This window comes from Liolophura sinensis, chromosome 1, assembly GCF_032854445.1.
Source record: "Liolophura sinensis isolate JHLJ2023 chromosome 1, CUHK_Ljap_v2, whole genome shotgun sequence".
NCBI lineage: Eukaryota > Metazoa > Mollusca > Polyplacophora > Chitonida > Chitonidae > Liolophura > Liolophura sinensis.
In genome coordinates, this window is record NC_088295.1 from 80935363 (window position 1) to 80951152 (window position 15790).

At 40.4% G+C, this 15790-nt stretch overlaps 1 protein-coding gene across 1 annotated transcript in view; it reads right to left on the reverse strand.

Annotated features, from left to right (window-relative positions):
- Positions 1-3864: 3864 nt before the first annotated feature.
- LOC135475353 (bone morphogenetic protein receptor type-2-like) overlaps positions 3865-15790 on the reverse strand; it is a 34914-nt gene continuing 22988 nt past the window's right edge. The window contains exons 4-9 of the mRNA XM_064755216.1: positions 10521-11078; positions 10009-10178; positions 9421-9568; positions 8912-9048; positions 8550-8682; positions 3865-7482 (exon numbers count right to left, since the gene is read on the reverse strand). Of these exons, the coding sequence (XP_064611286.1) occupies positions 5933-7482; positions 8550-8682; positions 8912-9048; positions 9421-9568; positions 10009-10178; positions 10521-11078 (2696 nt within the window). The 3' untranslated portion in view covers positions 3865-5932. The remainder of the gene's footprint in view (positions 7483-8549; positions 8683-8911; positions 9049-9420; positions 9569-10008; positions 10179-10520; positions 11079-15790) is intronic.

Sequence of the window (15790 nt, forward strand, 5' to 3'; positions counted from 1 at the left end):
AAAATTACTAAAGTGAGGCTAACTTTGACATGTGGTAGACAGCACCCTTGAAAAGACCAGGTAAGTGAATGGAAGAGTATAGATCAGTATTTCTGAAAGCTAATTTAAGCTGGGAAGAATGACACAGATCCCGATTCTCACCACTGAACAAGACACCAGAACGTCACATCACTACATAGGATCATGGTTTCCACCTAAACTCCACAGGTGTTTAACACCATTCTAAGCATATATTTGATAAAGCACTAGCAGTCAGGCCGGAACCGATCATATGGAAAAGGCAGCAATGTCCAGTCTGAGCAACAGTGTGATCTCAACAATGGACTGTATCTGGCAGATGCATCTCTCTGGACAAAGTCATACCATATGAACTCTTTGTCACATCAAAGCTCCTACATTTAACATGTATAGTTCTAATGCAGGGATTCAATGAGCCAACAAATTCAACTATCATACCAAATAAAAAATTTAACATTTTTCTCTGAATTTCCAAAAAGAAAGGAACATGCCTCATACACCTGAACTTAACTTAAAAGAAAAACAGCATTTGATAAATGGCTAGTCCAAAAGGATGTCACAGAAGCACATTTAGCATGTATATAATCTGACCTGACATCACACACTTACTCATCAATTAACACCAAATTACCTTAGATTTGTAAGTGTACATTTACTTATCCAACTGGTTTTACAGCACGACTGTACACATACTGTTGAAATAATACCATTGTATTATTAATGGTAATCACTTACAGTTGTCTCCCTTGTTGTTTCAAAAGCAATCAACAATACATGTACACAAAATATTTAAACACTTTGCCTATCCCAATTCACCACACTCCAATGCACTGAACATGTTGAACACACAGCACACCGTTTCAAGTAGCAAATGATGCAATATTGTTGTTATTTAAAGTAAACAATGCATAAAATCACAAGCTTAAATATGAACTACATGTATAAGAAAGTGTAAAGAAAATGTAAATGTAGGCTAGTACACATCATGCCTAGATCGTGACAATAGCAGGCACCAAGCAGTTTAGGGAGATGCTGTCTCCACTGTGACAATTGTATAGTCGGCCCAGCAGTAAGCCAAAAAGCCAAACAACTTGCACAGAGCTTTGCATAATATAGCCTAGTAGAATTAGCATCAATACATACAGTGCTCATGCAGAGGCTAAATGTAGGAGTGCTTTGAAGCAGAAATATTGGAAAAAAACAAAAAAAACAGCCAATCAAATAACATGGACAAGTGTTACTCGAGCAAACTGAGTGGTATATGAAAGACATAGCCTAGCATAGAATATAAATTTATTTACAGATGTACTAAAATAGCATTCTAAACAGCTATTAAGTTTCCATTTTTTATAAATACTTCAGTTTACGCATCCGACTGTACACACTTTTACCCTGTAAACTCACACTTCTGGTCAAACACACTTATGTCACGCAGATTTGCACCTTTCAACTTTTCTGAGAAATGAAACAAAAACTGCCATACACACAGCCTTGACACTCACATACATGGCTACAAGACATGACAAACGACAGGTTTATACTATGTACAAACTTGATAACCAGTAACAGACCAGACATGTATTATCAGTCACAGAGCAGACAAGATAACCAGTCAGCAAACAGACATGAAATGAACCAGTAACAGGGAACAGACATGTATTACCAGCCACAGAGCAGACAAGATAACAAGTCAGCAAACAGACATGAAATGAACCAGTAACAGGGAACAGACATGTATTACCAGCCACAGAGCAGACAAGATAACCAGTCAGCAAACAGACATGAAATGAACCAGTAACAGGGAACAGACATGTATTACCAGCCACAGAGCAGACAAGATAACCAGTCAGCAAACAGACATGAAATGAACCAGTAACAGGGAACAGACATTTATTACCAGCCACAGAGCAGACAAGATAACCAGTCAGCAAACAGACATGAAATGAACCAGTAACAGGGAACAGACGTGTATTACCAGCCACAGAGAAAAACTTTTAGTAGCATTTCAACTTGGCTTCAAGGGCATGCATGTATGAACTCTAAATGAAGGTGCTGGTAAGTACATGTATCTTAACTCGACAGTCTATACAGTCTCTTTAACTATATGAATGACCAAATTATGCATGATGTGTGTGCACGTGCATCTTGAACTTCAGGACTTTTATGTACATTTGTTCATTGCCTTCTCAGTTCTGGTATCTTATCATGGTTTTGTCATGGATGTCTTTCTTCACTAGAATGTCTCTTTCTAGCCCAAACCCACCAGGACACATGTATCTAAAATCTATCTCTGGGCAAAACAAAACTTGTCTTCTAGTTAATCCCGAGATAGATATGATAATCAACAGCACAACAAAAATGATTACCAACCACCTTGCAAAATACTCAACACATTTTCAGATGTACATATGCTCGACAATAATGTAACAATCATAACACCTACACTCATACACATTGCAATTCCCCACAGCAAGGATCTGGGCATTGCTACAGACACCTGTATACAACTAATCAATCATGTCAACAACAATACAGCTTCCACCTGAATTCACACACACATTCTCCGCTTTTAAAAGTCAACAATAATGCTACCGGTATATCAAGACATCTGGCACATACATGTGCCTCTGAGAAGTATATGTACTGTGTGTGCAACCCTTTTTATAGCAGAAGCAAGATTTGCTTGGAGCTATAGTTGAGCTGGCAAGGACAGATACACCAACTTGAGGATCTTCATGAATGCATCAGACACAAAGCATCTTGGAACGAATTCAGCACATCATTTGCTCTAAGAACACTGATGTCGTCAGTAGGTGGCATCCAAGAGGTCACACAGGAAATGGTTTAGCTTTAAACCTAAATAGTTGAACTATTTCTCTCTGCATTGAAAAAAGTGACATTTGCAACAGCATTTTGTAACATAACGATGCATTACAAAACAGAATTCTTTCAAAAGAATGGTCTTTCTCTAAATTAAATCTTGTAAGATGTGCAGCCAGGCTTAAGTTATTGCTCAAACATATGAACAAAGCAGTACTTAGTAGAAGACCCCAAAGGCATTTTTAACGATATAGAAACCACATAATGTCCTTTGAGGACAACATTGTTGCGTATATATATCACATTTGCAGTGCAAATAAGAAAAAAAAGGCCACAAAAAACATTTCTGGTGTTTTGAACATTATCCAACTCTAGAGAAAATTTATGTAAAAAAAAAAAAAAAGACAACACGGGAATAAATGTACATGTTCCGTATGGACAACACTGGACAACAAAGCAAAGAACAAGGTGTTGCAGCACAGCTTCCTTGGGCAGCATATGTGTATACACATCTAGAACACAGCAATGCAGCGCAGCTTCCTTGGGCAGAATACATGTATACACGTGCAGAACAAGGTGATAGAATGCAGCTTCCTTGGACGGCATACATGTATACACGTGCAGAACAAGGTGATAGAGCGCAGCTTCCTTGGGCGGCATACATGTATACACGTGCAGAACAAGGTGATAGAATGCAGCTTCCTTGGGCGGCATACATGTATACACGTGCAGAACAAGGTGATAGAATGCAGCTTCCTTGGGCGGCATACATGTATACACGTGCAGAACAAGGTGATAGAGCGCAGCTTCCTTGGGCGGCATACATGTATACACAAGCAGAACAAGGTGATAGAATGCAGCTTCCTTGGGCGGCATACATGTATACACGTGCAGAACAAGGTGATAGAATGCAGCTTCCTTGGATGGCATACATGTATACACGTGCAGAACAAGGTGATAGAATGCAGCTTAGCTTCCTTGGGCGGCATACATGTATACACGTGCAGAACAAGGTGATAGAGTGCAGCTTCCTTGGATGGCATACATGTATACACGTGCAGAACAAGGTGATAGAATGCAGCTTAGCTTCCTTGGGCGGCATACATGTATACACGTGCAGAACAAGGTGATAGAGCGCAGCTTCCTTGGGCGGCATACATGTATACACGTGCAGAACAAGGTGATAGAGCGCAGCTTCCTTGGGCGGCATACATGTATACACGTGCAGAACAAGGTGATAGAGTGCAGCTTCCTTGGGCGGCATACATGTATACATACATATGTATGTACATATCATGTAGATCATGCACATTTAAAGTTGTCATTAATAAAACCATAAAGGCAAGGCCAATGAACTGGCTATAGATAATGGGATGGCGGGTGAAGCGGGATGATTTGTGACTGGCCTTAGTCTGGGTTATTCTACCACAAATGAAATGAAATGTAATGTAACACATACATCATACATGTATCAAGATGCTTTGCACACTGCACCATACTTTAACCCACAATTACAAATACCCATTCATGTACAGTACATCAATAAAGTGACCATTCCATTCCATTTGCCGTGTGCAAATATACATATTAAACAGAGAAGACCTTTCAAACAACACTGAGTGTGTCACGCAACACACTGTGCGTTTACCCAAACAATATAATTTCATGCTGTTTATTTCTACAAATAAAAGAATTTGAGTTTGTTTACTTGGTAGATTACTTTTATGATTTAAGTAAAGGTTAACTATCAGAACATCCTTCAGTGATAAAAGTGTTATTTCGCACAGTTTATAGATATCGTTTTTGTACATTTTTTATATTTTACACTCAGACGCCATGACATTGAAAAAGAAACATTTGTTTCAAGATGTTCCAATCTGATCTCAGTGGTATGACGTCATAATACATGTACAGTAAACTTTTATATTTCTACGTCACGCAACAAGAAGACACGACGTGATACATACACAGCTTTGACATTTCTTGGTCAACTAGTATGGTCTCAGACTGCCGTTCGTCTAAAATGCATGACCTCTGGGGTGGGAGTAAAAAAGAACAGCATCATGAAATATGCCGTTTTTGCCACATTTTCTTCATTTTTGGGGGTTGAATAGACTTTAACACCTTCGTCTTGGTGATTGTTGTGGAACCCAATACTGCTGAACCTTGTTTCATACCTTGTCAAATGACTTGGTAGGAAACAAGGTTCAGTGGTGTCGTGTTACACAATAACCACTGCCACGGCAGTGTTAAACCCTTAATTATACCATGTGTATCGTTTGTGTGTTTATACATGTAATCCTTATTTTCTTGCTGTTTTGCACCTCTGAGAATGTACCCCATAAACGTCATTAACTCCCACTACATTCCAGCTGTCCTTGTTGAATCTTCACTGTTTTGTATTGATACATGTGCTGCACTCTACATTTCAATGAAATCAGGCCTGTACAAATTTTTACCACCAGCACATAAGATTTATAACACATTTACATGTAGAGTGTATTAAAACATGTATGACATGTTCGCAAAGATCATACTTAAGCAGCCACATTGCCTACATGTGTTCAGTGTTTAACAGAAGCTGAAAACTGCAGGCACATGGATAACTACAAATTAACAATTAGTGAATACAGAGCAACACATCAAATCTTCCCACATACACATGGAAAGTAATGTTAGTCCAAGAAAGTCCTGATGCTGTGCTTCTTGTCCTGGTTTACTGATGGAATTTTCCATGACTCCACATTGTCACCTGTAGGTTTATGAGAGCCGCTTTATAGAAGCCTGTGTGACCAATCTGGCAAATGGCAGAATTTTGTCAAAAAATTGGAGACCAATCTGTACAGCAACCTCCTAACAAAATCGCATGAATCTTTGTTACCAGATCACTGTTAATTCATAAACTGAGAACTTGGGGAGAAGAGGGATGATCTCGAATTCAATAAAAAACCAAAAAAAAAATATTCCACACTTGTGACCAGCCACATGCAAATACACAATTACACTATGTGCACCCTGGTCACAGCGTCAATAGCCTCACAAGTCGATACGCCACAAGCGTCTGTGAAACAGGTAAAAGATAAGAGGCCCGCCATCACACATCGGCTGAGCTCTGCCAGTGTCTCTCCACATCTGCTGCGCTGAACTGATGCAGGCTAATGCTGGCTTTGTTCAGTCTGGGGCCTGCATGGGCAGGCTGAGTACCTATATCATCACAGCTCTGGGAAAACATCATGCGGTCACTGTACAGAGAGAAACGCCCTCTTTTCCCACTGACTGGCGTTTTAACGCGCCGTTTGATTTTCTCCCCTGGGGTGAGTTCAGCTGAGCTGGATAGACTAGTGTCCCGTGAGGGTTGGGAGCAGGTGCCTTCCCTCCAGCGAGTCTCCATGGAGGCACTTGGGGTAGACTGACCAGAGTCTTGTCTGACCAGAGGAAGAGTTGACGGACGCTTGTTCAGCTGATCACGAGATGACATCAGATCAGTCTCCTCCCACCTCTCACTATCGGATAAGTTACTTGGACTTAGATCAGAGCTACTCCTGGAGAGACCGTGGTCATTCCTTACACGTACCACAGAGGGTATGCCACCATTAGAGGTCTGTAGTTTAGCAATGCCTACTTCTGCTATACCTAACCTATTCTGTGCCAGTCTGCTATGGTTGTCCTTGTTAACCACGGAACCGTTGGTCATAGCAAGGGAGGTGGGGCGGACCACTGGCACTCCATTCAGAATACACACCTCCGTGGGGCGGGGATCCCCGGGGTCCAGCTGAGGCCCCGATATACCTGTCAGGTTCACGGCAGGCTTACAGCGTTTGTTCTGAGTCTTAGTCTCAATTTGTGATCCAGTCTTGGCGTGCTTCCCGAAGGCAAAATGGCTCAGTTTCAGTCCAATCTCTCTTGGTTTCAACTTTGCAAATAGAGACTTGTGTTTGTGTTCATAGTTGTTGGTTTTATTTGAGGTGATAATAAGCTGACTTGGGTGCGTATTTCCTGACAGTGGGCGTGGCAGCACAGGTTCGCTGTGCACTGGGTTCTGCTGGTATGCAATTGGTCGATTGCGATGAGGGCTCAGGTGATCATTTTGAACCAATGAGCTCTCGACATTATCAGTCATTGCGTCAAAGGCATTCTCCACGAGGTGGTTAGAAGGGCGCTGGGCACGCACATTACTCCTCTCAGGTTTACTGACTTTAGAGGTTTTGGACGAGATCAGCGTGTTGCCCGACACAGTTAACTCTTCATCACTGCTCTTGTGCGTATTGCGCTCCACAATGGGATTGCGGCCATGGTTTTGCTGAGCAGCCAGGTTAGACTTAGCCAAGTTTATGTTGTGGGGTTTTGCAGGTGGTTCCGCCTCCGATGGAGAGAGAATGGTGGTCTCTGTTGTGGAGGATGACACACTACGCTCATTAAACCATGACTGTCTTGGCTGATTAACTGAGCCAATGATGTCTGGGCCAGGTGGGTGTCTGGCTAACAGAGGTGCGCTACTGTTCTCTGTGGGTTCACCAGGAGAAAGCTCACCCTGACTCAACACTGCTACAGGGGAGACCGGGGATCCTGGCATGATAAGGGTGGGGCTTTCTGTTTTATCACCAAGACAATCCTGGCCTGTCGTGTTCAGGGTGGGAGTCACACCTGTAGTCAACAAGTAGAAGCCATCAACACCATTTTGATGAAATAAGTGCTAAATACAGATTAAACAGTCATTAAAGGATACATGAAAAGGAACTACAAAATAAAGGTTATGCTTCTATGCCACATGAAGAAAATTATGCCCTGGAATTTGTGTTAAAAAAATTTAATTTTGGGGCTATTTTTTCTGTCAATGGTCGGATTTTTTCATAAATTACATCATCATTGATCTTGCTCGGAACTCGGTGGACACTGAAGTGCTCTAAGCACGGTGTGGGCAACGTGACGCACACAATTACTGCATGGCTTCTTTGGGCCAGCTTAGCACCCCTTCCACGCCCCTACATTTGCACCCTTGACCCCATTTGGCCAGACCTGGGCCTTCTGTCCCCACAAAGTTCTCTTTAAACAGGGATCATCGTTTAGATTGACAGAGGCATTACTTATGGATAACAACTCCTGGATTTATTGTGTTGGTGATGTTTCGATGTAGGTATGATAACGGTTTGATACGTCATCAACGTCAGACATCAAACCATATTATACATCAAACGGTATAATATGGTTTGATAACGATGTAAGAACCTACATCGAAACATCACCAACACAATAAATCCAAGAGTTGTTATCCATAAGTAATGCCTCTGTCAATCTATACCATCCCAATTCCTAAATGCCTCTGAAAGAAGGGATCATCGCTGACATCACCACTAAAAAACTACTTCATTTCCAAACTGACCACTGGCAACTTAAGAAAACTGTTCCCTGAAGCCATTTTTACCCCCCAAAGTGAAAGTTTGTTTGTACTGTTCAATGTTATTACACATGATAATCTACACATTAAGACATGGAACCAAAGCATTATCCTTCAAATACAATTATCATGGATAAGGTTACACACATGATGCTTACTTCAAAATCTTTTTAAACAACTTCTGATATGCCAGTGATTACTTGTTTCATGAGCTTCAGCTAATAATTATCATCAGGAAAGAAAGACAATGAATAAACCAACAAATTTAATACAGTCATTTTGATCATCTAGACAAGGGTTTAAAATCTTGCTATACCCTTGTGACGAACATCATTGGCCCAAAGTACAGCTATCTCAGCCAACCGTTCCTCCACACAGAGAGCTGTGAGACGAGCTTCTGCATCGCTATCCCAGCAGTCTTCTATCGTCTCCTTCAGAGCACGAATGGCCTGTAAATACATCTCCACACATCAAAGTTGAAGCAATATGTATTTTGCACCATACTTTCTCCAAATCTTTCTGCTCTAACTGCCAAAAACATATTTTTATGGATTTTACACACTATTAAAAAAAGAGCAGTAAGAAATAACACGAAAAGTTTTTTTTTTTTTTTTTTTGAATGGTATTTATAAAAAAATATCCTTAATAGCCAAAACAGAACTGACATCCTGTACAGACCTGATTACTGTCTTTCCAGACATCTGGAAACTTTGGCCGTGTCTTGTTGTGATACACAATCATTTGTATGTCTTCAAAACTAGGGTGGGGACCGGCCTCTGCCTGGTACGGTATCATGTGTTCTGGGACAGGTAACCCTGAAGGCCGCAACATTCACACATGTCCATGAGTTGTAGTACAGCAGAAATTATACTTCACAAGTTTCAATACAATACTTAAAATTCTTTATTCTTTTAAAAGACCTAAATTACAACATATCAAGCTATGGATTTAATTTAAATCAAAGGAAAGAAATTGTTAATATGGTTTTGGCAAGCTGGCCTCATCCTTTGACTATGAAGACAGCTCTGTGAAACAACAATTAGGTTTAATGACAGAATTTCACCCCTGTTCTAATCTTACACTTTTAGATGGCTAACCCTAGCACAATAAAAGTGCATAATTTGACAGATAAATGGTATAATCAGGCAAACAGCCAGATTAGCTAAGCCGGTGTGTAATGGACTAACCTTGGTAGAGGTCTGTGCAACGAGAGGAGACCTCCCAAAGCACCAGGCCCAGTGCATAGATGTCCACCTGCTTGAGGGAGGCTTCACAGTCCCTCAGGTTCATTGCTCCTTCTAAAACTTCAGGAGCCATGTATGATATGGTACCCACCTGTTGTGACATGAACAACACGCATGATTGACATGAACAACATGCATTATTAACATATACATCTAAGCTAAAAGGACATATATTGGTTTACTGGAGTGAAAAATCAAAGGTTTTTCTTCATGAAATTGTCCACATATTAAATTCACCACAAGCCTCCTTTAATGCACTGATTTAAAATTGTTAACTGTATATTACATGTATGGTGTAACAAGGCTGAGGGTTAGAAACAAGACATTCAGAAGTTTTCCAGGTTGACCGTCTAAATACACGACAAACTACATGTAAACACTAAAAGCTTTCTAAATATAAACTTCCAATTGTAACCCTGATACATACTAAAAATTAATAGACCTGGTGACCTCATGCCAAAGTACTACGAACACCATGGAGAAACTCACAACAAAAACACACTGAGTTATCTCCCTTTTACATTTACTTACATCTGTCAGAGAGAACTGCTCTGCATTTTCACGATGCCCATTCCTGAATATTTTTGAGCCCATGGTTGTCATGGAGAATCCAAAGTCAGCAATAACACAAGTGAGGTCATTCTTGACAAGAATGTTGGCAGTGTTGATGTCACGGTGAGCAATAGGAGGCTTCACTTTATCTGAGAATGAAGAATCAGTAGTCACTGTTAATCCCATCAGTATGATATTTTTTACAAGAACTTGTATTTTAATTCTCTTATCAAGAGTATAGCACAATATAAATATACACATTAAAACATTAAATATATCCATACTCTCATAGCTTTTTGTCAACACGATATGTTTTGGTGTAAAGCCAGAATAAAGTTTTTTATTTCAAGGAAGAATAAATATATCAGTATTCCCATTAAGCATGCAGTCCTTCAGTGCGCCTCATTATCATGAAATATTATTCAGTTCAGCAACAGTTACACTACTCATGCCTGTCACAAAATTTCTGCCTGGAGGAATTTGGTACTCACCCCCTTGTTTGAACTCCATGTGAAGATGTGCTAAGCCCTTAGCCACGGAATGACACATGCCACACAAAGTGGACCAGTTTATAGTGTAATTTTTCAAGTAGCCCTTGAGTGACCCCAGAGGCATATAAGCTAAGACCAGCATATACTGCATCCTCTCCCCCTCCTCGTTCTCCCGCTCATCAGCACCATAAAACTGGAGAAGGCTCTCGTGGTCCATGAATGGCAGTAGGTAGATATTCCTCTCGTTGTAGTAGTACTGCCTGTGAGGTGGCATGAACTTCTTGATGACAACTTCTCGGTCATTCAGGGTACCCTTGAGAACCTCACTGTAACGCCCTTTCCTGATGGTGTCCGAGAGCTTCAGAGAGCTAAGGTCCAAGCGTGAGGGAGGCGGAGCTTCCACCCAGTGGTCGTGGGGCATTCGAAGAGCGCGGGAATTCATCCACAGGCGGTAAGCCACAAATAATATGACTATGATGAGGCCGACGGCAAACAGTGGCACCAGAGCAATGATAATAGTCTCCATCTTGTACCTGGATCCAGTCAGGTAGCGGGTTTCTGCAAATACAAAAGCACTTGTATCAGTCAGTCCAGTGTACTTATTAAACATGTATGTTTGTATATGAAAGACAGGTCAAATGCGAAATCAAGTCCTGGACAACAACTTTACATGTGTCAAGTGTGATGCATTTAGGATTCAAGATAAAGGATACTTATTCAGAACAGTAACCATTGAAAAACCACAATGTTCATTGCTTGAGAGTATGCTGAAATGCTATACACACATCTTTTAAGAGATCTTCTAAACATTCAGTGATCATTCAGTGGAACTTGCAATAGGCCACATTTCATTTGAAGGCCAGAAAACAGGGATATATGATAAAAAAAAGAAGATACACTTGGATATCATAACCAGGAAAAGGCATTTGGGCAGCTATAAGGCCCTATGGCATGTACTGCCTGCTGGAGCAGTTTGACACATATTAAACTGTGTCCACTTCAGAGGCACACTGTGACAGCCAGCAAACCATTTAAACAGATGACATTATATTAGCATTCACAATTCACCAAGATTTCTCCTTGTTAGAAATGTCTCACAGTGCTGAATTTGTTTCTTTCTTTTCTTCTTTGAGTTTGGCAACAAGTTCAATATTATTTTCGTCCTATCAACAAGACTTCTCCTTGTAGCTGGTAGATAATGATGTTCACAAAGTAACATGTACCTCACTGGAATGGCTGGCCCAGAACACCCGACATGACACCTCAGTTAGTCACAAACTGACACTATGGTGACGAATGCTTGGCCTATTCCACTACACATCTGCACCAAAATATGGATAATGAATCAAGGGTACCTATCTTAAAATTTTAAGATTCTCCTGATAATGACAGAACTGTGCAAATCCTCAGTCATGAACTTATTCACTGAATAATGTTGATGCATTTTGTCCCTGGATATATTACATGCACATATGTTAAACCTCATTATAAAGGTTTGGCAGATGTTTAACTCATGTCTATCAGTACCGAGTGAAGAATGCTGGTTTACTAATCCACCAAAGTGAAAAAAAAATTTAGCAGGGCAATAGACACCTAAAAAACAAATAAATAAAAATTACCTCATGCTTCATGAATACCACCTAATTGTTTATGTGTACCTGTTCATAACCAGTTAGTCTGGCAAGGTCAAATGCAATCACCGAGATACGAGCAGGGTTAATTAACTTAACATTTGTCATGCGCGCATACAGTCCAATAGGTCTAGAGACCCAAAAGTGGTCCCCCAGAGGTCTCCATCAACACTGGTCACCCAAACCCAAGTGATCAGGAAATGGTAATGTTGAAAAGCGATAATTTTCTGGTAAAAATTATGTTTTTAAAATCTAATTACAGGAATTCAAGAATACACAAGTAATATAAGGTTTAAAATCTAGGCTCCAGTTTGAAAACACTATCAAGGAATGTAGTAGCATATATTGGACATGTAAGCTTCCCTGGTAGTTTATAATCAACACAACCTACACTTCATGCATGTGTTCACAGAAGATGGCCCTGTTGTTACATTTATAATGCATGTGTTTGTAGAAGATGGCCCTGTTGTTACATGTATAATGCATGTGTCTGTAGAACATGGCCCTGCTGTTACATGTATAATACATGTGTTCATAGAAGATGGCCCTGTTGTTACATGTATGATGCATGTATCCGTAGAACATGGCCCTGTTCTTACATGTATAATACATGTGTCATAGAAGATGGCCCTGTTTGTTACATGTATAATGCATGTTGTTTGTAGAAGATGGCCCTGTTGTTACACACAGAAGATGGCCCTGTTATTACATGTATAACGCATGTGTTCATAGAAGATGGCCCTGTTGTTACATGTATGATGCATGTATCTGTAGAACATGGCCCTGTTCTTACATGTATAATACATGTGTTCATAAAGATGGCCCTGTTGTTACATGTATAATGCATGTGTTTGTAGAAGATGGCCATGTTGTTACACACAGAAGATGGCCCTGTTATTACATGTATAACACATGTGTTCAAAGAAGTTGGCCCTGTTGTTACATGTATAATGCATGTGTCCGCAGAACATGGCCCTGTTGTTACATGTAGATGGCCCTGTTGTTACATGTATAATGCATGTGTTTGTAGAAGATGGCTCTGTTGTTACACATAGAAGATGGCCCTGTTGTTACATGTATATTGCATGTGTTCGTAAAAGATGGCCCTGTTATTACATGTATAATGCATGTGTTCATAGAAGATGGCCCTGTTGTTACATGTATAATGCATGTGTCCGTAGAACATGGCCCTGTTATTACATGTATAATGCATGTGTTTGTAGAAGATGGCTTTTGTTGTTACATGTATATTGTATGTGTTTGTAGAAGATGGCCCTGTTGTTACATGTATAATGCATGTGTTTGTAGAAGATGGCCCTGTTGTTACATGTATAATGCATGTGTTCATAGAAGATGGCCCTGTTGTTACATGTATAATGGAGGTGTTTGTAGAAGATGGCCCTGTTGTTACATGTATAATGCATGTGTTCGTAGAAGATGGCCCTGATGTTTGACCAGCTCATCATATCGGTCTGCTTTTAAAACAATATCTGCTCCACTCTTCAGATATGTATACAAACAGGTGTCAATGCTGGCACATCTGTGCTTTTCACCACCCACCAGGTAATTCTGATGGTGTGACATGTTACAGGACTCAGCCATAAATCACCAGTCAATGTAAAATGGCAGAGGTGTGTATGGGTATAAAGTTAAAAAAGAAGTACTTTTTGTGTGTATATCTTATCAAATCTGCCTCACATGTCTGTACTGCAGCCAAAAAGAAGATGCATTGTGTCCTGTGCTGATTGCTCATAACACTAAAACCCAGGGTGGGATCTAACCCTTTGAAGCCACCTGAAAGAGGCATGTATGACTGTTGTATCTGGTCCATTCTTCACACTGTGCTATGTCAAACAGTGTTTGTAAAACTACACAATAGGCTAAGGCTTGCAGGGAACTCAGCCATGACTTCGTATCTCTGGTGTTTACCTGGCCTGTTTGAGAGTTCAGCCAGGGTGGGGAGATTTCTTCCAGTGACATACTGTAGGACATCCTCCGCGATCACTCTGTGCCTTTACACAGCACAGACATAGTTATCAGGAGGATATGTGTCAGTGCAAGTTACCAGCCACCTTGCTTTCCTAACCCGTTTACATGCTGTACTACTGCTCTATACATACCTATAAATATTGTTCACACTGAAAAATCTGATGTCTGTATTGACATAAATGCTGAAAGTTGAACCCGAAAGTTGAAGAAACATTTTAGGCCCAAAACAGGATTGCACCAATAAATAAATGAGACCCTTATACACAAAAATTTGGAAAGATGGAGAAACGGGGATGCATATTCGTCCTTGAAGACTGTTCATACTGCCATGTACATGAAGGTACCCTATGGAGTAGGGTCAGAATTTTTGAAGATGTTCTGTGTTTTTCCAATATAATCCACTCACTCTCACCATCTCCACCTCGATCCTCCTGTGATTTCTTGGCTCGAGATAATCAAATAAAGTCCACTGACTATCAGATATATGGAAATGCAATTTATGAGGCAAATAACCAAAGTTAAACAAGTTTTGTGAATATAAAATCCCAGAGCAAGTCATTTCTTCCATTAGCAAATAAATTCCTTCAGCCAAGGCAACCAAGTTCTGTCAAATAACATTGTTGTTTATGTCCTTTTTTGCTACAAAAAATTGGAAATTAATTCCACAGGAAGACTGGTCACTGGTCATCTCGGGATCATGCCATTACCAAATACCAATTTGATTTAGCCCCAGAACCTACAATCAATCATCCTTCAGAGGATCGTCAGCCAAAAAACTAGCAGGGCCAGTACCCTTTGCTGAAGTGCACAGTAATACCCTAAGCTTCCGCTCTTAGTACGGCTAGTATAATGATTCAGGATGTAGCCCTACCCTGTACTCATTTCCATATTGATTTCATCTTAATCAAACCATATTTGTTCTCTGTTTTCCAATTTACCTGGCAGAAAACCAGTTCAACTGTACCAGACTGGTACTTGACACATTTCTGACTCTACTCCATTGGGTAATTTTCCATCATACTGTGGTATTATACATTGATATTGGGCCTGCACATGTCCAAAAATTAAATGAAAAATTTGCTGTAGGCTTTTTTTTTCTGCACATTTGCTACATGTACATGTAAAATTGTTACAAATGATGATTTCTTCCTGGGATATTGTTCAAGGATACAAATACAAAAACTGAGTTTTCCCTGGAACATGTACTGTTACAACTCAGTCCTCACAGACTCTCAGGGGCTGGCGACAGTGTAAATCAATTAAGCTCCACACATCTGCAATTTGTCATAATGCCCAGCCCTTTGATACAGAACTGTAAAATAAACTGTGCACACAGAACAACATAATTCTAATCAGTATCACCCATTATATCTAAACTTGGCGTGAAAAGGTTTTGCCTATTTCCATTACCACATCACAGCGGTGCTATGTGAAGCATATACATGTACATGTATGTGCTTTGACATTTGCTAACTATTTGGCTAAGAAAGAAAAGTTGGCATGAAGAGAAGAAGCTTTGACCCAGACGGCAGGACAGGCTAGGCCTCATTGATTTCAGAGTATTGATTTGTCTCGTGTCCTGGCGAGGCCATGGCTGGCTAGCTAGCCCTGTATCAGTCTCCTGGTTGAGCCGCACAGCAGTCAGCCAGT